At 43.1% G+C, this 21391-nt stretch overlaps 2 protein-coding genes and 1 long non-coding RNA gene across 7 annotated transcripts in view; 1 reads left to right on the forward strand and 2 right to left on the reverse strand.

Moving 5' to 3' along the window:
• Nucleotides 1-11739, reverse strand: part of EDC4 (enhancer of mRNA decapping 4) — a 31725-nt gene extending 19986 nt beyond the window's left edge. For both annotated transcript variants that reach the window (XM_081018470.1, XM_081018469.1), the window contains exons 1-8: nucleotides 11572-11739; nucleotides 5173-5329; nucleotides 4542-4653; nucleotides 3444-3543; nucleotides 3092-3281; nucleotides 2156-2303; nucleotides 1655-1759; nucleotides 171-280 (exon numbers count right to left, since the gene is read on the reverse strand). In XM_081018470.1, coding sequence (XP_080874596.1) covers nucleotides 171-280; nucleotides 1655-1759; nucleotides 2156-2303; nucleotides 3092-3281; nucleotides 3444-3543; nucleotides 4542-4653; nucleotides 5173-5329; nucleotides 11572-11647 — 998 coding nt within the window. In that variant the 5' untranslated portion in view covers nucleotides 11648-11739. The remainder of the gene's footprint in view (nucleotides 1-170; nucleotides 281-1654; nucleotides 1760-2155; nucleotides 2304-3091; nucleotides 3282-3443; nucleotides 3544-4541; nucleotides 4654-5172; nucleotides 5330-11571) is intronic.
• A 26-nt stretch (nucleotides 11740-11765) lies between these two features.
• The window catches only part of LOC308484010, a 29429-nt gene continuing 19803 nt past the window's right edge, over nucleotides 11766-21391 (forward strand). Inside the window, exon 1 of the long non-coding RNA XR_013989866.1 lies at nucleotides 11766-11924. This is a non-coding gene — a long non-coding RNA (uncharacterized lncRNA). The remainder of the gene's footprint in view (nucleotides 11925-21391) is intronic.
• Nucleotides 16307-21391, reverse strand: part of NUTF2 (nuclear transport factor 2) — a 28511-nt gene continuing 23426 nt past the window's right edge. For 3 of the 4 annotated variants that reach the window (XM_081018472.1, XM_081018473.1, XM_081018471.1), the window contains one exon: nucleotides 16307-16851. In XM_081018472.1, coding sequence (XP_080874598.1) covers nucleotides 16738-16851 — 114 coding nt within the window. In that variant the 3' untranslated portion in view covers nucleotides 16307-16737. Of the gene's footprint in view, nucleotides 16852-18853; nucleotides 19008-21391 lie in introns of all 4 variants that reach the window. The other variant, XM_081018474.1, reaches the window with a different exon arrangement.

A 21391-nucleotide genomic window follows, 5' to 3' on the forward strand; every position in this document is an offset into this window, starting at 1 on the left:
GGGAAAGAGGATGATGTGAGTTGTAACCCAAAATATCTGGAGAGCACCAGGAATATTGTTGTAGAACAACAAAGTCATGCCAAATTAAGACTATATTTGGATCAAGGGACTGGGCATGTAAGTAGGCTTGAGGCACACCAAATCAAGAGACACTGAGCTTCTGAAGTTACCTTGGTTCATCCTGTCCTTCTATGTAAATCTGCCAGAATTTGACAAAGCCATCATGACTTGCGGTGGCCAAGACAGTTCCATCTGGGGAAAGGGCTCCCTCACTCAGACGCTAGACAGAGACAGGGGAAAAAAATCAGCTTTCACTCAGCAATACAACTTCAATGAAATACAAAGCAATGACCTGGTTTGCACCCAATGCTAAGATGTGGTTTATTTAGCTTAAATGTGCTTGCTTGTATGCCGGAACCCAACCTGGTCAACTGTGGTTTGTTTGTGGCCAAGAAACCAGAATACTGTATGTAATCATGGTTTAAAACTGGCTTATGAATCGTGGCTTGCAATAACCATGGCTTCTTATTACACCTGAACTTAATCCTGGTTTGTTTTGGTACCCCACCCCAGACCATGACCCAGCTACAGATGCACAAGTGTTTAGAAAATGCAACCAATGTAAGGTGAAATAAGCTGTGGTCACTTTGCTCATCTGTCATCCTGGTTTGTTCAACAAAGCAAAGTTACGAGTTAGTGTTACATGTGAAAAAAACCAACATGGTTGTGATATACATGTGAATCACATTAATAACCTGATGTTTCTTTCCTTCTTTCTTTTTATACAGTGAATGCTTATCAACTTTTATATCAGCAGCAGCACATATTGCCAATTTGAGCCAAAGTACTTTCGATTTCCCGGGTGTTCAGTATGTTAAGTTGATAAAAAATTAAGACATTTGGGGGAATATATGTTACAGTACTTTTTCATTCTGTATTCTCCAGGTGACAGCCTCCATCACCATCTTGTGCTCAGCTGCCATCAATGCACTGACTCCCTCTGGCTCTGACTATTTTAACTTCTCCCACTACCTCATGCATCTTTGGATCAGTGAAGTGTCAAGCACCTTTCCATTCACAGCAGGACTCTTACCCAGTCATGCTCTCAAACATCACGCTGTGCCCTCTCACCTCACTTCCCATTTTAAGGAGGCTTCTTTTGTCCCCAGTGCTGTTAAAGCAAGACATAAAGCTGTGCCATACAAAGAGCCCCCTTAAGAAGAGGCTGGAAGTTTTCCACCCATAACCTTAACAAGAGTGCTTCGAGGGGGAGGGAAAAACTGTCACAAAACCACACAATGGAAAGGTGAAAAAGATGCCATCTTTACTTGTCCAGTCATAAAGGCCTGTTCTTTGCCATATGGGAAAAGCAGGAACTCAGCAACAGTCTAATAAGCCCCAGCAAACTTGTCTATGATCAGGGATGATAGGAGTAGTAGTTCAGCAAAATCTGCAGAGCCAAAGGTCCTCTGTTTCTGGTCTAATAGCTCACACACTCAGACCCTTTTGCCATTGATCCCATAAACCAAGTGGATAAAGCCACAGGCCTCTTCAGAATATTGAAAACTGTTGGATTAAGGAATTAAACATACGTAACAGATGGCTCAGCTCTGTAACGGGAAACAGACACCAATGACAGCAGCAGAACTCTTACCGTGCTGTGACCTTTTACCACAATAAAGCCTTCTTTGATGCTGGTCACTTCCACTGGCCATGAATTATGATTGGCTCGGATTATATCAAGATCCCAAACCTCTGCCTGCAAAACGAAGAGAAGAAGGAAGCACATAAACTGCATCCTGAAGCTCTGCCAGGAGTGAACATAAAAGTCACCTGCCATTCCAGTTACCACCTCGCTCTGCATTCACTATCTTCCCATGAACTCTGCACCATCTCCTGTGTTTATTCCTCTCAAGTACCACACCCAAAAATAGCACAACACAACCACACTTGCCAGACTTACTTAAATAAAAGCAGAGGCTGACTTGATAAACTTGTACCAGTTTACATGCTGTGAGGTGCTTTGTGCATGGATGTATAAGAACCTGGAAAATTTACCTAACCATGGGGCGCATCTTTCTAATTCCTTATCTACAACTTATTAGTACCTCAATACGAACAACCACCTTACGAAAGAAAAAAAATCAAGACTTACCCTATCCTCATGTAAGAGTGCCAGGGTCTGACTGCCTTCCTCACAGCTCTCCTCGTTCTCATCTGGGATGAAGGGACACCATATGATCCTCCGGGAGCTGTTCAGAGGAGTCCCATCAGGTCGCTTGATGTTTACCAGGATCTCCTCTCTGATCACAAAGTTAAGGAACAGCTACAAATCACTTTCCTTTGTAGTATCAACTGCTTTGTGATTTATCCCAGATGTAGTAGAAACAAACACAGAGCTTTGCATAGTGGGCTTTGGGAAGGCAGTGTGAGGGCTGAGTGGGGGATGCGGGCATCAGATTTTGGTCTCACTCCACCCACTATGCAACAATGCAGTGTGTGGCCCGCAGGATCCGTTTTGAAGTACTTTGCGGCCCACTTGGTATGAAAAGTTGGGCTGCCCTGTGCTAGGTAGTAAACTAGGATTAAACCACAGCTTCCTGGTTTGGATGTAATGGGTAATTGTGATTTAAGCACAACAATAATAATAACAGTAATAATTTATTATTCTCATCTTAATGAGCTATAGTTTATTAAGCTACAATTGTTACTGCCGAAGGGGTCCTTTGAGTCACAATACAAGGAGTCAGAGTCTTGTTTCCTGAGTGGATAACTTGCAAGAAGAAAATATGTATAATGCCTGGATGCTGGCTGGCAGAAATAAATACTAGTACATAAATACTAGTACATCTCTTTAAGGCAGGGATGGGGAAACTTTGGCCTTCCAGATTTTCTCAGTTGTCAACACCCATCAGCCCCAGGCACCATGGTCAGTAGCTAAGAATGACAATATCTGGAAGGTCACAGGTTCCCTGCCTAAGATACAGAAATAAACAGTGCCCACTTCCTATCTTGTAGTTACAAAGTTGCCTCAGTATCTAACAACACTGCAGCTATCTCCTATGAAGAACAGTACTGAGAGATAAGATACTGGATTTTTCCATTCTCCATGGCCAGGCGCCAGACAAAGAGGTTGCCAGCTTCATCCAGGCAAGCGAGCTGGTTGGAGTTGAGGTGAGCAAAAGCCAGGTCTGCCACTCCACCTGTGAAGCCTTTCAGCAGGGTTCGCTCTGCCGTGCTAACGCTCAGGACCCGAACCATTGCAGAGCCATTGCTGGCACCTGTCAAAGAACAGCAACAAGAATATGACAGTTAAGATGGCTTAGGCAATGCCAGTGCACTCTCTACAGCTGTGGGGAAAGCAAGAGGACCTCAGCCCAACACAAGGCCGCTGCAAGAAACCTAGCCTAGCCAAAAGAACCAAGTTGATGGAGATGCCTCACCTCTAATGGCATATGCCAGGTAGGCATTTGACACAGCAATCAGGTTACCATAGTAATATTTCTGCTCCCAGTCATACCTGGCCACTGGCTGGATTTTTACCTGGAGGGCAAAAAGGAAAACAAAGACCAGCTGAAGTGTGGAATTAAATTCAACATTTGCCAAAATAGGGACAAGGTATCCATCGCTGAACATAAAACTGTAATATCATCTATATATGCTGAGGAGAGAGGAAACAGCCAACACCTAGTTCAGGAGTCACCAATCCTGTTCCCTTCTTCAGGAGATGCTGGGGACTGAACTGGAGACCTTCTGCATGGAAAGTATGTGCTCTATGTGGCACTATGTGAATGAGTCTTTAGGGACCTTTGGGCTCTTACACCATAATCCTTCTTCCCAGGTACCACAATTCCCACTGCCCTCTCTGGTTTGCAGAAACTGTTTCAGATGAAATTGCAAGCTACAGTTTGTCATAAACCAGGAGAAGGCAGGGAGGGAATCATGGCATGTGAAAGGAAGGTGACTGGAAAGGAACTCAGGGATGTGGGAATTCTTAAGGACTTTTTCATATATCAACAAGTGGTTAAACGCTACAACTGCACCAGCCCAAGACAGCAGTTTGAAGCTAGTGCCTCAATCCCCAACCTCACACAACCATTTTCTTGTGAACAAAGGCTTCCCATGGCACTTAGGTTTCCCCAGGCCTATCACCACTGAACATTAGGGGGAATGCTAATAAGCACAGAAAACAGGCTATTCCAAGGCTGAGGCATGAATGCCTGCTTTTAAAAAAAGTCTAAGAGAAGCACCACAATACTCAATCCACCCCTCCAACTTATTACGCTCTTCAGCCTCATTCACCAGCAATCCAGGCACTGACTCCTTAAATCAGGGATGAGGAACCAGGTCTCCAGATGTTGGGACTCCATCTCCCATCAGCTCCATTCAGCATGGCCAATGGTAAGAGATGGTGAGAGTTGTAGTCCCATGACATCTGGAAGATCTCAGGTTCCCCATCCCTGCTTTACACGCTTGAAAAGATGGCAAGTGCTGCCCCAACTGGTTTTGTACATTGTCCAGATGAATCTTTCCCCTTTTACCTTGTTGCTCCCTCTAGCTTTACTGGTGATGCTAGAGTCACTGCTGGCTACTATCTCAACATCTTTAGCGGTTATCACCATACACGTAGAGCTATCATCTCCAGAGAGGCAGCTAAAAGAAAAGGAGAAGAAGTAGTCAAAACAAAAGGCCTCAAGGACAAACAGCTTTTGTTATGGAGAGCTAGGGAAAAGTTAGGGATAAGACTACTGAAGGCCCCCAATTAAAACAAACATGCCTGTTACTATGAAGTAGCAATTTTACCACTTGTCTTTCCTGCTGCAAATGATCTTGCATGGAGAAATGAGTGTTTTACTGGAAGCAACACAAGACAGAAAACAATGCAAACCACAAGTTGCAAACCTCAATCCCAGTCACTGTCAATGAAGCCTCCATTACTGTACAAAATGTATCCCCATTAAGCTATGTATGAATGTAGTCCCTCAACTGTGAAGACAACACACCATCTTAAATTTGAGTCTCTCTGGAACAGAAGCTACAAACAATGTTACACAACTTTGAAGCAGTAATCAAGAAAGCTGGAAGCCCAGTCTTTGTAGGAGCAATTACCGAGCTGAAATTTTTTAGCAGACCCATGACAAGCTCTCCACTTTCTCCCACCAAGATACCTACATGACTTGCTTCTCCTGAAGTGCTCCCAGAGAAACTGCTTGGGGTACTGGCTTCGTCAAGGAAGCTCCATCTCCAGATGCTATGGGGTCTGGCACCAGCAAACCATTCAGGTCTCCATTGTATGAAGTGGATGATCTCTGGTTTTCGTTGACTGAACCTAAATGGGGGGGGGGGGGGACAGAGCCAATGTTCACATTTATGCAGCCATTTAAAGGGTCATGAAAGTTTCTGAACCATAGTCTCCCTTTGATGGTCCCCTGTCCCAGATGAAAAGAACATAACATGGGAGAGTGGTTTCATTCAAAAGAAATGCCAAACTTTCTCTCTTTCTACTGAAACAGGAAACAAGGAGCCCATCAAGATAGTAATGTTCTAGAGAAGATATGAAAAATATTCTGTCCAAGGACAGAAAATCTGAATCAGTGGTTCTCCTCTACGATAAAAAGGCAAGTGTTTTACTCAAGGAAAGACGGCTTGAGAATATAACGCAAATCTTGGCCTCACTGCACTGGCTGCCGATTAGTTTCTGGGCCCAATTAAAGTGCTGGTTTTGACCTATAAAGCCTTAAACAGCTTAGGACCACAATACCCCAAGTTTGCTAACCTTGCATATGTTGCTGTTGTAAACGACCAAGGACAGATTGAAGCTGTGTCTGAGTCAGAGACAAAGGCACAACAGAGAGTTGTTAACCAAGGTAATGCGAAGTCACACAACCAGAGAGGTACATTGGTTAAACCAGTGGCGGGTAGTTCCAAGGGTGGAACTGAAACAACAGGGGAATGTTATAAATATAACAACTGTTTGTTTTCTTCTCTGGATGACGCTTTGCTCGCGGCACACATTGATACTTTAGGGGGAGTATGTTACCATAAAGCACCAATGCTGCAGCAAGCAAAGGCTCTAGCAGCTCAGCCAGCTGCTTGTGGCTGGAAAGCCAGACAGGATGTTTGTGACTGTTGCCATGGGAATAAAGGGGCAGTCCATTCTGTACTGAGCACCGGATGTTAGCTCAGTGTGTGTGTGTCATATGACCCGTACTGGATGTACTTGGGAGGAGTTTCTTCTTGCTGTTGTTGAGTGCAGACATGATTCTCTGTACTGATGTAAGAGGCAGAAATAAATGATGTAAATAGTTTTCTGTCTGCTTCTTTCCCCTCCCTGGGGACACCAAAGGGGAGAGAGGAAGAACGGTGTGTTCCTCTCATACATCTGAGAAGAATCGCCGGACCTCGCCTGCTTATCAGCAGAGTGGAGACGCGGGGAGGTCGACAGGAATATCTGCCGGTGCCTACGCTGTGGCACATTCCTCTGACCCAGGCAGAATTCCAACATGCCTCTCCCCATATGAGCCAATAATCATCATCTGCAATCCTCATGAGGCCTTTCTTTGTGAGGCCTCCTTCGTGAAAGATCCAGAGCAGGGGTTAGCAAACTTTTTCAGCAGGGGGGCAGTCCACTGTCCATCACACCTTGTGGGGGGCTGGACTATATATATATTTTTTAAAATGAACAAATTCCTATGCCCCGCAAATAACCCAGAGCTGCATTTTACTCATGTAAAAACATGCTGATTTCCTGACCATCCGTGGGCCAGATTTAAAAGGCGATTGGGCCAGATCCGGCCCCCGGGCCTTACTTTGCCTACCCATGGTCCAGAGTGTGCCAACACAGGAAGGGGATATTTCTGCAGTGGCTCCCTGTTGGTGGAATGCTCTCTCCAGGAAGACTTGCCTGGAGCCTGTGTTACATATCTTTAGGCACCAGGCAAAAATATATCCCTCTTCTCCCAGGCCAGGGGTCTGCAACCTGCGGCTCCGGAGCCGCATGTGGCTCTTTTACACCTTTGCCACAGCTCCGGGGCGGATACTAACGAGGGGAGGAGGCGCATTGTGCGCCCCGACACTCCCCACTGTGGTGGGCACTGTACTGGCTGTGACGTCGCATGGGGGCGGTGCGTGCATTAGTCACGCACCGTCCCGACGTCACCTTCCCACCCGCCACATTGTAAGGGGCATGTACGCTGGTCACTGCATTGAAAGGGGGCATGTACGCTGGTCACTGTTTTGAAGGGGAGTGAAGAACACACACACAAAAAAAGCTAACTTGTTAATTTAACGTTTATTTCTATGAGGAGGAGTAATTCTGAGGGGTCAAACAAAGAAATAATAAAAAAGTGACAAAAAAGTTATTTTTATAATGACGAGTTTTGCGGCTCCCAGGTTTTTTTTCTTCGGAAACGGGTCCAAGTGGCTCTTTTTGTCATAAAGGTTGCAGACCCCTGTCCCAGGCCTTTGGCTAATTAAACAAACTATTGCCTTTTAAACTGTGTGTTGGGGTTTGTTTTTTGGTATTGTTAGTATACTACATATTTTTGTGATTTTATATTGTAAACCACCCTATGATCCTTGGATGAAGGGTGGTATAGAATTATTAATTATTATTATTATTATTAATCAATAAAAGCATGATGGATGATGACATAACTACACACAAAGACTATTTTAGAATAGTCTTTGTGCGTAGTTTTAGAATCGCTATGAAAGCTCAATGGAGAGGTAGTTCCTCTAACCACTCTAGTTCAGTGAGAAGCCTCCATACTATGAGAATAGAGGAGAATGGAAGGGTGAGCAGGGAAAATGAAAATTGTGGCCTGCTTCTCTTCTGGTTTCCAAGTTTGGAAGTCATAACTGAGAAGGTTTGCCTTCTAGCTGTGCCTATCCTAATGAGCCGTAAGCATGGAGCCAGCAACACCACTTGATGACTAGGCTTCAACTGGGGAGGATTGTGTGGGGAAAGGTGGTCCCCAAACTCTTGATGAGGCTATATGATTTTGCCAGGATGCTTAAAAATCTCTGGATAACTGCAATTCCAGATGCTGACTTCTGTTTTTTCCTGAAGGCTAGAATAGACCTGGGAAGGGAGTTAGAAACAAACAGGCCGCGGAATTAGAGAAAAGACAAAAAACAACTTTTTTAGGCAGGTTTACCAGTAGCAAAACAGGACATATGGGACAGAACCTATTTCTACTGTTTCATGTGCTGTCAGAAGTTGGGGCTCAGCAATCCTGCTGGGTAGATGTTAGAAGGTCAAAATCAATAGCTTCAGCCATCTTGAGCCAGGGGATTATTGTGAAGAATCCAAAAACCCAGGGCCAGAGAAGCCAGCTGATGATCCTGGGTAAAATTCCTACCCAGTCCCCTTAACTGATGGCTAATGCTAGTTTCATACTAGAGTGCAGCATGGCTCAATGCCATAAAGTAACACCGTGAGAAGAGGAAAGGTGGGTGGGTGGCACGTAGGCAGAGCACACAATGGTTAGTTCTGTACAGACAGTGAATGGACCACAGGGGGAAAGTTCCCTCTCTGCCCTCCTCAGGCCAAGTCCCCCCCCCTTGCCAAGCCATAATCTGAGGAAACACAGAAGGCATGTTGAGGAAAGGCAGAGCTGGCCGTTGTCAGCTGCCTGCCTCACATACGATGTAAGTTCCACCCAACCAGAACACAGGACCCTCCGTGAAAATGGGGTCCCAGCCTTGTATGAAAATGTACATGCCTATGGTCATAAGCTCAGGGGCAGAGCACATGCTTCGCATGCGAATGGTCCCAGGTTCAATTCCTTGCATCTTCAGGTAGGGCTGGGAAAGATTCTCAATTGAGGATCCTGCCTGAAGTCTGACTGGAAAGCAGCTGCCAATTTGGGTAGACTCAAAACTGAGTGAGATGGATCAATGATCTGGCTTGGTATAAAGCAGTGAACAGCAGTGAACGATGTCTATATATTCCTATGCTGATCAGTGAATCACACAGAATACTAAGAATCAACTTTCGCTTTCATTTCACTTGGTTTCACATGGTTTCTTGTGGTTACAGGGACGGTTGAATAACAAAGATAACGCCTACTGGAGGAATGAAAATCCAGAGCAAGTTCAAGGAAAGGAAAGTAATAGTAGCAAAGGCATTTCCTATTTTCCACTAGAATAAAAAAATTGCCTACTGCAAATTGAGTTAATATCCATATCATTGCCCTCCACCCCCAGTAATTCTGCAATCAATCCACACTCTGCCCTGGGATATGTCAGTGATCTGAATATAGTAAGTCCTTCCTACAAATAATTAAGAGATTGGTGAATACTTTACAGCAGAGCCTTTGCTCAAAAGCTGAATATACATGCAGCACAGTAGGAACTAAACGCCACCATTTAGCCCAACAGAGCTGGGTGAGGTTATGGCAGGAAATGTCAACAGGCACAGTATGCTGCTCACATGAAATGGTTACTGCTGCAAGCACCATGGAAACTGTATCTCACAAAAGACAAAAAGGGAGGGATCTGGCTGGCACAGGAGAAGTTCAGATAAAAATCTAGGATGCATCCTGAACCTATTTTTTAAAAATAATAATATTTATTGCTTTTAATCCTTACAAAAAGAAGAAAAGAAAAAAAAAAGAAGAAAAGCAAAAGAAAAAACCTAAGTATACTGTATTAGTATTATAATATGTGCAGATAGGTATATCATATTCATACTAGCCATTCAGCTGTTTTTACACCAATGGAGAAAGACAACATTGCCCCCATACACCAATGTTCTTGTTCATGACTTATGAGGCTAATGCAGTTTCCAAGGCAGAAATGTTGTGATTTCCTCCTCAAATAACGTACAGCACAGCATGCTAATTAGACACACTTTACTAAAGCAACAGGTGCATTCCAAACTATCCCTTTAAAGACAAACCTCTCCCATACTCTGCACTGCAGATATTTCCAAATTTATGAACATTCCACAACTAGAAAGCTACTCACTCAACTTTGTCCATCACTCCATCCGCACATCATTCTTACCACAATACTAACCAGGTAGACCACCTATCGGTGGGGAGATAGTGTCTCAGCAAGGGCACTATTTGATTTGGCTGCCTTGTCATGTCCAGCGCTGGATACATCCTGGAGCACTGCCCAGACCTCCCTCTGGATAGGTAAGGAAGCTGCTCAGGCATGACTCTGGCATGAGCCACAGTCTTAACCCTACCTTCATCTTTGCCTTGTCTGGATTCAATCTCAAGTGTTTTGTTTATATCATCCACTTGCCTGTGGCCTCCTCACACTGTTCAGATCTGAGGCAGCCATTGCTGGAAACTTACGTAATGAACTAGAAACCTGGGTGTCACCTTCTTGTTAATTATATCCAACTCCAAAGCCCTGATAATATTTCCCAGCACCTTCATGTAGTTGTTGAGAAACACAACTTGTGGAGTACCACAACTAACTGTGCCCCCTCCAAAAAAAATTCTGAATGCAGCTGGGTAGAAAAAAAACAAGACATAGGAGTGGGAGACCAGGCATACCAGATATATGTTCAGTATACAAAAATGTTATGATCTACAGCAGGAGTGGCTAACTCCTGATTTGGTAAGTCAGCTAAGGCCACCATTTTTTTCTGGCCCTACAAGATCCTACCAAGTCGTAAAATAGGGTTTAGATCTGACAACACTATTGCTCAGTCCTCCTTCCAACTTGAGAAATGTAGCAAAAGCAACTATTAATACAGAGAATTGCAACCGGAATATGACTACAAAAACAAAGAAAGCAAAGAACGTACATTAAGGAAAGGTCAAGTCATCCAGTATTTGTTAAAGAGCCATAGAATAAGAGTACTGAATCGCTGGTTGTTCATTCTCAGCGCCAGCTTGAGCGGCCTGGCCAACCACACCTTGCCTAGAGTGCCTTCACAAGCATCTGCAGATATATGACACCAGACTCTGGGCTGCAGGCTTAAGCTGCAGGGGGAAATGGCCTTTGAAAAAACAAGCAGTCAAAGTCAAACCAAGTGCCTGCTCCATTAAAGAAGGGGGCGAGGCAGAAGCAGAACATGAAGGGGGTGGGGTAGAAAGAGGCAGCCACGTTTGAAAGAAAGCTGAGCACCACACTCCGCCAAAAAGAGCAGAAAGTACTGATGCAGGAGCCCCAGTTGCAGAGGACCTTTTTAGTCAGATGGGACTTTTTGGCCCCAAACGGGAAGCCCCATCCTTGAGTTCTGGCTACTCAGAAGTAGGTCTCCACTGTGCTCAAGGAGGCTCACTTCCAAACAAGTAGACGCAGGATTGCAACCCCCTACCGTAACCCGGCACAACCAGACAACAAATCCCATCATGCTCCGTCGGGTTTACTCCCAAATAAGCGTGTATATAGGATCGCGACCCCCTGGGCTCTTCTCCCGCCCGTCGCCTCCCGTTCTCCTGCCAGCGCCGCTGGCGCCTTCCCGCTCACGCGGGATGGGCTGAGCAAAGGGGAGCACAGCCGCCCGAGACCACGAGCCTCATTTCAGCCACTCACTCCCCAAAGGAGCTGCTTCCAAGGAAAACCCCCCGCCTCCTTTTTAGGGTCCCGGCCCGAGAGCCTCACCGCTCGGCCGATCCAGCTTGAGGATGTCTCGGAGATGCTGAGTCGCGTCCTCGATATCGATGCTCGCGGAGGCCATTGGGCCCCGCCAAGTCCGCCAGCAGTACCACAGCTACAGCGGCTTCCACCGCCCGGGCAGGCCAAACCCCGCTTCTCCGCCCCCACTTCCGCTTCCGGTCCGGTCATTGCTTTTCTTCCCCCCTGCAAATGGTATCCAGACGTCCGGGTTCCGCCTCTCCCAGCAGGGAATAAATACAGATGGTGTACGAAGCAGGCGGGAACGCGCAGCAAGGAGAACGAGGGCCGGGAAGAGGGCTCCTCCTCGCACGTACAACCTGTAGCCTTTTAAACTGTGGGTAGGTGGGGGGTATTGTTTTTATATGTTCATTTATTATGTATGTTTGTATTTTTATATTGTAAACCCCCCTGTGATCCTCGGGTGAAGGGCAGTACTGTATAGAATTTTAATAAACACCCTGCATGGCAAGCAGACAAAGCTGTAGGAACAGCTTCTGTACCATCATTTTCAGCACTGCCTTTGTCTGTTGACTTTGGCCTGTTACACAGAGCCTCTGTCAATTTAAAAACACACCAACCCTATTAACATAGAGAATAGCCTGTAGCATACAGAAAATGAAATACTGCCAGCAGCTGCTGTATATAACTTGTCCACTGTTCTTGATAAATTACTTGAAAATGTTTGACTTTATGGCATTAGAAGTAGTTTCACCATCCCTCTCATTTCCTTATTGTTTTGCATGAACATGTACAATAGCCTGTTAATCCCCCCCCCAACCCACAAGACATATTAAGGCAAGTTCTGCACAAAGCACTGAAAATAATATTTTATATTTCCCAACATTGTTGTTTTAAGGTTCCATATCAGGCTTGTTTGACCTAGAACATTTGCTTTGCATGCATTAGGCCGTAGGATCAATGCTTTGCATATTTAGGTAAAAGACTCTTGAGTAGTAAAACCTGGAAAATCCTCGATCACAATCTGGAAGAATTGCTGCCAATCAGAATAGAGGCAATGCTAGAAGCTTCTTATCTACATACAAAATTATTCTGTCAAGAACAGCAACTTTCCTTTATCCCTACCCACCTCCTACAAGGAAAATTACACTAGATTTCTAAATGGAAAAGCTTTCCTGGGATACCAAGCCTAGAAATGCACTAGTGTTGCTATTGTTCCCCAAATCCACAAACCACATCTAAGGTGGTAATACCTTTCAGGCTGTGCCTCCACTAACCTTTGGTTTGTTCTGGTTCAAAACCTTTGCAACATCATTGCAATAGACAATTCACAACCAGAAATAATGCCCGAGTTCTTTTCTTTCCTCCTCAGTTCCTTTCCCTTGAATGTCATGCATTTTAGATTGTAAGCCTGAAGGGAAGGACTGTCTTATGATTGACATTTGTAAGCCACTTTGGCATCCCTTTTTGGCTGGAGAGATATATATCTTAAATAAAATAAATTTTATAACACATGATGAACACATACATGGACCGCAAAGGATTGCATAGGACGATGTAGTTATCCCCATATTGTGCACTGCAGTGTAAGTAACATGAAAATTTGCCTTAATAACCTAAAAAGGCAAGTATGCTTGCCTCACATTTCATGTATTCTCCATTATCTGTAGACCGCACATCAATAGCAAAACAGAAAGTTTACCCTTCGCGAGCTTATTGCCCTCTTATCAGCCCCAGCCAGAATCACTGATGATGGGAGTTACAGTCCAGAGAAATGAAGGGCACTATGTTGGGAAAAGCTAGTCTACAAGTTGGCATGTTATCACACATTTTGTTCTTTCAGAATTCACTAAGTGGTCAGGATAACTATTCTCTTTGGGGCTGAGCATAAAGTCCTCTCCAGGGTGGGTGGGGCATGGGAATTACATGGGAAGGAAAAGGGGCTGCCACTATTAAACAAATGGTGACAATACTAGGCTTGTTCACATAAAGTGCTGCCCCTTCCCTTTTATCACTAGACAACAGGGAAATTATTTCAGAGATGAGAGGTGTCCTCACACAACAATCTAAACACAGATGAGTTATGCTGGCCCCCTATTCTTATGCTGCCTCATGAAGCAAGACAGCACACAACACTTCCTCACTTTTTCTGGTTTCTAGTCTTAACCTTAAAGAGCCATTATTTAAACATTTGCTGCTGGTACAATCTTAATAAGTCAAGATTATACAGTAGATATGGTATAGGTAGGTAGTATTACATCACATAAGTACAGCTTATTTATTGGCAAAGCCAGTGCTGGTCTGCAATTGAAATTCTGCATTTCTACAAATAGTGTTTTTCTCCCTGTGTACATCAAGCATCTGCTATAAAGCAGTATGTAAGCTGCTGCAGTTTTCGGAACATGATGTTTCTACTGTCAACTGATGACAAGTTTTGTATAGAAGCGAATTCTCAGTGCCTTCTTTTGTATACCCCTCACAAAAAGGAGAACCCCACCACAATATTGACTGGATCCAAACCCTGCTGTTTTGGGTGCTGGCCTAGAACTGCAAAAATACACTTATGGAGCATGTGGCAAGCCATGGTATGTGGCTGATGAGCTGTGCTTTGGTAGTTGCACAGGTCTGCTCTATGTATTGCCCCAAAGCAAAGTAGCACTTAGCAGTTTTATGAAAGAATTTACACTATTTTCAGAATGAGCAGTTTAACAGCTTTCATCTCCTTACACATAATCTAGAATCCTAGATCAGGCTTTCTATCATATACCTTCTTGTAGCAGTTTATAATATCCTAAGGATGTTTTCTGCCCTGAAAACAAATGATTACAAGGCAGTTTCCATTAAGGGATGATAGGAAGGATGGATTTCTCCTTCAAATTGGGTTGGAGAACACAGCTTTTTATTGCCCTTCTGAGCAGCCTCTACCTACTGACTTTAACATTTTCTCAAAGGGCAAGCCAATTTTTAATAAAATGCCATAAGCTAATGTTGTGAAGGTGACACAAGATATTGGGAAACAGTCACTCTTCTCTTATGGATGATAATAAACATTCCTCATTAGCTTGGCCAAAGAGTAATGCCCCCCTTCCAACAAAATGTTGCCTGTGAAAGACATTCTCATGAAGTTTTATAAGGCATTTTGTTTTCATATGGCTATTAAGCAAAGCTCTCACCAAGACCTATACAACATCCAACTCAAAACATGGTACCTATGATGACCTCACCCAAAGATTTTCATCTGGTGTGCTAAATTTAAAATGAGGCTATCTGGAATTGCCTCATCTTATTTAGATACAGAGACAACCGTTTCCCAATAGTTGCCTGATCACCTGATTTGAAGGGTGAAGTTCTAAGCAAACTTGGCACTAAGTTCTACACATCATTGGGCCTTCTGCAAACTAAACCTGTACACATGCATTACGGCATGGATGCCAGCCTAAGCCCTCTTCCACAAGCACATTTTAAATTCATGTAACTGGCTAATGTTAACCAAAATCCTTGCAATGAAGTGATGTCTATGGAACTACACCTCAAGGACTGTAAGCGGCAGCTGTAGTCGCCCCCAAAGCATTGGCTTGCCAGGGACAGTGACAGTCCTTTAGATCACTTCTGTGTAGGAAAATGAAAGCACAAAGAGAGTGGGTGAAGTAGAATGATCAGAGCAAGGAATCCAAACAAGAGCGAAGCTGAAATGGACTTTTGTAAACCATCCAGGGGGGATTAGAAATCTAGCTTTATTTCAGGATATGCTTGGAAATGCATTCCTTCCTTGCCTTGGTTTTTATATTGATTTGGTGCAGACTACAGCCACCTCTCAGTAGATGTGATAGCAAATCCATTTCTTCAAGAGATCTTTTTCCATAGTTGAGAAAAACACACTTACTGTTCCTCCTACTCATTGACATATGAAACTAAACAAGTATCAGGTCAAGTGCCCAGCACAATTTGGAAATAGCTCAGTTAAACTTTAGGAAAGGCCCATGGATGCAAGTCTGCTCACCTCACCTGCTCATTAATAAAAATCCTATAAGGATATTTTGAAAATATGTGTTGTCTCCACCACTATGTTGTTGCAGCAAATCAGCAGAGAAAATGTATTTGGAATTTTCTTAGCAGTTTAGTAGCACTGGTACTATTTAATTACTGAAACACTGCTATTGGTGGCATGTGGGTGCTGCTTACTTCAGTAACAATACTACGATAATTCAGGACATTATCCAAAGCAAGCCACAGGCAAACGTAAAAAGTAGTGTGATTGTACTAGGCTAAAGTTATAGTTGCTTTAAAATGGCTGTCCTGAAAGGGCAAAACTCTCTAAACAATTCATGATGATATACAGACCCATGTCTTGAACACTAGAGGAAAAGCAAATGGTATGAATATGCTAAATCTTGTGAACTTAGTGTAGAGAAAGAAGCCTGGAAAAAGTACATTCTACATTGCTGTTTTTATGCATAGTCTTCCATCTATTTCTGTAAGAAGGACTGAATAAAATGATTGATGCTCAGTGTAATGATCTGCTTTGCACGTAAGTAATTAATATAAATCCATATTTCGACTTTCAGGGGAAGGAAATGTCTCAACTTTCAGGTATATGGAGCATTTGTTAAGCCTTAAACAATGGCAAAAATGTACTACAAAAGAGCTATGGAGACGTTAAGAACTTCAAAGTTCTGCCAAGTCGTGCGTTTCCAGGCTAGGTATTCAGATGTATAGCTGAAGATGCAAGAATCTAGTTACATAGTGAACATCCAACAACGTAAACTGTTAAGAAAATTTCATGGTTTTATTGTATAATGTAGCACTGAAACATCTGAACAAAAAAAAAAAAATCAGTATCTCAGCTGGATTCAGGCTGCCGTTCTTTCCTTTCCTTTTGCTTCTTTGGGCTATTAGAGAAACTTGTCAGTACAGAAACACAACCTTTTGCATTACGGATGCTTCCCGAGGCATGCTGGTAAAAACACACATTTCCCTTGTCAAATGCAGCTAAGTCTAACTTCCAAACATCATGCACAAGGAACTCTTCTAGTGACACAACATAAACTCTTCAGAAGGGCATGTCGCAGGTCTTGCTTGCTTGCCGTGGTGTTGCAGGTTTGTGTATGATATTTGGAATGTTCCATGAATGTGATTAATATCTGTAAGGAGGAGAGGAGAAAAGAAAAGTACAGGTGCCTCAGGGATGCTGTCTCAACCAAAGTTGTGCAATGCTAGCCTGAACATGTCATTGGTGCAAACCCAAGCATCATTGATGTTCTTTAATAGAAATATCTGGTGGAATCCCATAATAGGATCTTCATCGGCCTGTGAAGACAAAATAAAAATAAATTTTAGAAATTCTCCACTACAGCAAATGTCTAACAAGGCAAATTCCTGCAGCTGGTGCCAAATGCTGTCATGCATACTTCTCCTGTCTGCACCAACATTCAGCTTTCAGATTTATCATGTCATCCCTGTGCTAACGAATTAAGGTAGGCAAGATTCTGACATGCATTTTTGAGTCTTAATGATGCAAAATTACAATGGCATGGACAATACTCAAAGAGCAGTAGAAACATGGAGATGATCCATTACCATTTCAGCAATTACTGCTGCACTACAGATAATGTTTATGCTTATGGAAGTTGAGAATTATAAGCTTCTTGAGAATCAATACAACCCCTTAACAACAATTCGAGGAGGTAGTAGTGTGTTTGAGAGTTCCTGGTTAAGTCCTACTAAAGCCAACAAAATAGGCATAAGGTTTAGAATGTACAAAAAGATAGGGCAAAAAAAAAAAAAAAAATGGGATGGTGAGTGGTGGTCAAAAATTTGAAAAATGCCATGTCCTTATAACAATCACTAATATATTTGGCATAAGAATGAATCCCTTCAAATAGGAGGAATAAAGCCATTACAGTGACATTCAGTGGGGAAAGGCTGGCAATTATTGACTTGTTCACATCTTCTAGAATATATACCAGTACATATAATGTTGCATTTCAGCTCCATATAATTTTTCTGCAAAATTCCATGGAGCAGTTAACTGTGAGCTAGTTTGTTCATAGTTTAGAATAAACTATGGTTTAATGCATGGGCGTAGCCAGGATTTATTTTAAGGGGAGGCAAGCATTATTGCCGGGGGGCAGAAGTGAGCTATCTGTGTTGCAATTGGGCACTTAAGTATTTTTCATTTATTTACTTGTTGTGCCCCTGCTCCCCCTAGCTATGCCCATGGTTTAATGCAAACTACCTGTGTGCACCAGCACACTGCTCTTAAGTGCCTACTCTGCCTCTTCCCTGTTCTTGCTGTTGCCAGGGATGAAGCAAACCTACATGTCAAATATTTTGAATAGCTAGAACTATGACCTGTGCTTTGACTGTCACCTTATCCAAAAGATGGCTGTACTCAGCAGATTGGCTCCAAATCTAAAAATGCACTCTGCACTCAAAAAGAAATATAACCAGATCTAGATTCTAAATGCATACCTGTCCATGCCATCCACACACACAATCTCCACTGAAGCTGAAACAAGTGGGCAAAAGTGGCTTCAGAGTGCCACAGAAGAGACATATATAAATGCTTCCTAAAAAGAAAGTACTTTTGCATATCCCCGACATTTGTTTCTCCCTCTGATTATTAGCAACCAAATCAGGTAAATGTAGAGGCCTCACAGACCCATGCTGTACATACCAAGAGCCATTCTTACTGCTACAGTTTAAAAACACCTGCCAAATCCTTCTTAAAACCCCACTTTTTCTGTGAAGCCTTTGTCTTAATTCTTTTCCCTAACTGAAACAAAACCTAAAATAAATACATTTGCTCACCCATTCTTTGCCATTTCCCTTTCCCATCTCCTCCAACACTCTTGTTATTTAAACTGTAAACGTCCTGAAGCCCAGACCCAACTGTGTTTATGAGCTGCACATTTGTGGTGCTTTAAAGTGTAACCTGACCTTGGCTTAAGGGCATTTTCCTGATCTAAGAGGAATCTTGCACAGATATACATACAGGCTCTAGCTCAGACAACTCCAAACACAACAATGTGAGTGTTCATTGTGTGCCACGCAGATGTCCTAGATTTCTAAGCAATGCTAGATCTAGGATGTTAGGCAAGCAACTGACTGGCATAAAAAGTTATGCTAAATTAATTCTGCAGCAGCTGGTTCCAAGTGGAAAACTGCATTTGCTCAATTCAAAAGCCACAACCCTGAGATGAGCAGGATTCTCATTCTTCAACCCTGCTTTAAGAACACACAAGCAATGTCCATGCTGTTCAGACTGCAAGTTCAACTAGGATACAGGAGCAAGCAGTGTGCTTCTTACTCAGTGAGGACTGTGAAGATCAGAGGTAGAAGGCGGCCAGAGGCTAAACATTGTGGAGTGCTAGCCTGAAGACTTCATTGGTGCACACCCACGCACCTTGTAAGCTTTTCAACAAAAAGGTCTGATGGAAACCTAGAATTTGGTCATCATCTGCCTGAGCAGAACAGGAGAGAAACCATTACTAAAGTGATAGGCTCTGTAGATACAGAATGCCAGTCTCCTTGCAGGATTCCATTATGAGTGTATAGCAAGAATGTTCCAGGCATGCAACAGGTACCTCTACTGCTGCCAATTACTCAGGAGCAGTACAATAAGGACAAGCTTAAAAATTAGTAAGATAATTTCAGTCCACATTAAAGGGACTACATTAACTTTTTTCCTGGAGGTTTTTGTAATGGGTAATTCATATAATTTCATTCGCAACAATAAATCTTCCAATAGCTTACAATAAGCCACATGCAAACCATGAACTAAAAGCCTGCAAACTAAAGTTGCTTATCTGTGAAGCTTTGAACAGATGAAGCTGCCTTATACAGTCAAACTATTTTTCCACCCAGCCTTGCACTGTCAATTCCAATTTGCAGCACCTCTGAGGTCTTTCCCATCCCTTCTACATGCAATCATTTGAATAGCAGGTGTTATTGGCTGAACCTAGAACCTTCTGCATACAAAATACTTGCTTTACCATGGAGTTTGGGCCCTTTCAATTTTATTACGAGTATGAAGATGCCAAGTAAACTCTGAAAGGTTAGCATAAAACTTACTAGAAAACAGGTGTTTGTCTATAAAGCTACACTAAGTAATCTTTATGTTTAGATAGAGATTAACTTTCTTCTTTCCAGAATCTATCTTCCTAAATGCCTTCATCTGCCAAGTGATGCAACAAGTATGCACTGATAATGAATACTAGTGATATCACACTGACTACTCTTTTGGACAGGGCAACATGCAGAAGATATAGGAAGCACCACTGATCTGCACTTTCCCATTCTGCCTAAAAGTGCCCGGGAAGATGCACATGATTCATTTCTGGCAAGACATAGAAGTGAAGCCCTTTCTCCTTGCATCGCTTCTGAAACAGCATTCAGGAAAAAAGTATATAGGCTTTATCTTCTATGATAAAAAATCACCCCATCCGTACATTAATCCTTTTACATAGCCTCTGTATATAACAAGAAGATGTGCATTCTTTTAGATTACTGCTTCACATGTTGGCTTGAAAACCTGTAAACGGGCTCTCGTTCTTGGGTGGGCTAGCCTAGATGCTGACACTCATGTCAGCCATACTTCTCAGACATCACACAAACATCAGTTTGAAGTGGATCCCTTCTGCATAGGACTCTCTCTACAAGGACACAAACTCTACATGCGTTGAACTTGTTTCAGACTAGAGCTGACTGTGTATCAGTATCTAGGACAGTGGTGTCCAAACTTTTTTCGAAGAGGGCCAGATTTGATGAAGTGAAAGGCCGTGAGGGTTTTTAAGGATTTTACCCCAGGAAATAAACTGGGGCCGAATTAAACCGACTGGAGGTCCAGATTAGGAGGCCCCTGAAACGGACTTTGGACATGCCTGAAAAAACAACAGCACCCCTTGTTTTTTTTATGCCACTTTTGCAGGCTTCTCTTCAACTCTTGCAGTAAAGTTAAACTCGTAGCAATTTCTAAAGGGCTGTTGCAGCAAAGTCTTGTAGCAGCATCTTAAGAGACAAACTAATTTATTATAGCATAAGACAGACTCAGGACCCACCTTTAACTCCAAGCATGTATTTGGGGACCCATTTCTCAATCTTTTTCCATATAGCTGCATGCGGTGGTACTGCTGTTGCAACCCACCTTGGACCAGGCTATGATCCAGTAGTGGGTCCTAACCCACCAGCTGAAGAATAATGGTGTGAGCTGTCATGAGCTACAGCCCGTGAAAGCTTTTGCCACAATATATTAGCCTTTGAACTGCTACAATATTCTTTTGTTGTTTTTACATTCCTAGCAGGTATTACGAAGTAAAAGTATTTTGAAGCTGGATTACATGTGGGGCAAAGTGTGTCCATATGCACTTAACACAGGCCCAGAGACGGAAAAGTTCTTTGTGCCTCCTTCCGATGGGCTGTGTGTCACACCTTTGCTGTGTGACGCAGTGCTTACCAAAGTCCTTGTGACCAACATTCCAAGTTCAGTGTTGCCAGACAGTTTTCTTTAAAGTTGTCCAACTGAAAGTCTAAGTTTTCAGAGAATAGCCTCACAACCCTGCCCGCTCACAGGTGTATTTCAGTTTCCAAGGCAGCACAAGATAACAAGCTTCTTTAACAACAGCTCCACCTAGAGATTTTTGTTTAAGCTCCTCTGTCAGAGAGGGAACAATGCTATGTGTTGGTTAAGGCCCCGGCTCCTTTCCATCAGTTGTAACAAACTTGGTGACTCATTTGGTTCCTCCCCTCCAACTGGTAGCATGAAGGCCTTTACACCCACATCAGTCAAAACAAGACATAGGAGTATTTAACGTTTACAAAGACAATGCAACATACAGTGGTACCTTTG

This window comes from Podarcis pityusensis, assembly GCF_964106645.2.
Source record: "Podarcis pityusensis genome assembly, chromosome: 8".
In the NCBI taxonomy this organism is placed as follows: Eukaryota; Metazoa; Chordata; class Lepidosauria; order Squamata; family Lacertidae; genus Podarcis; species Podarcis pityusensis.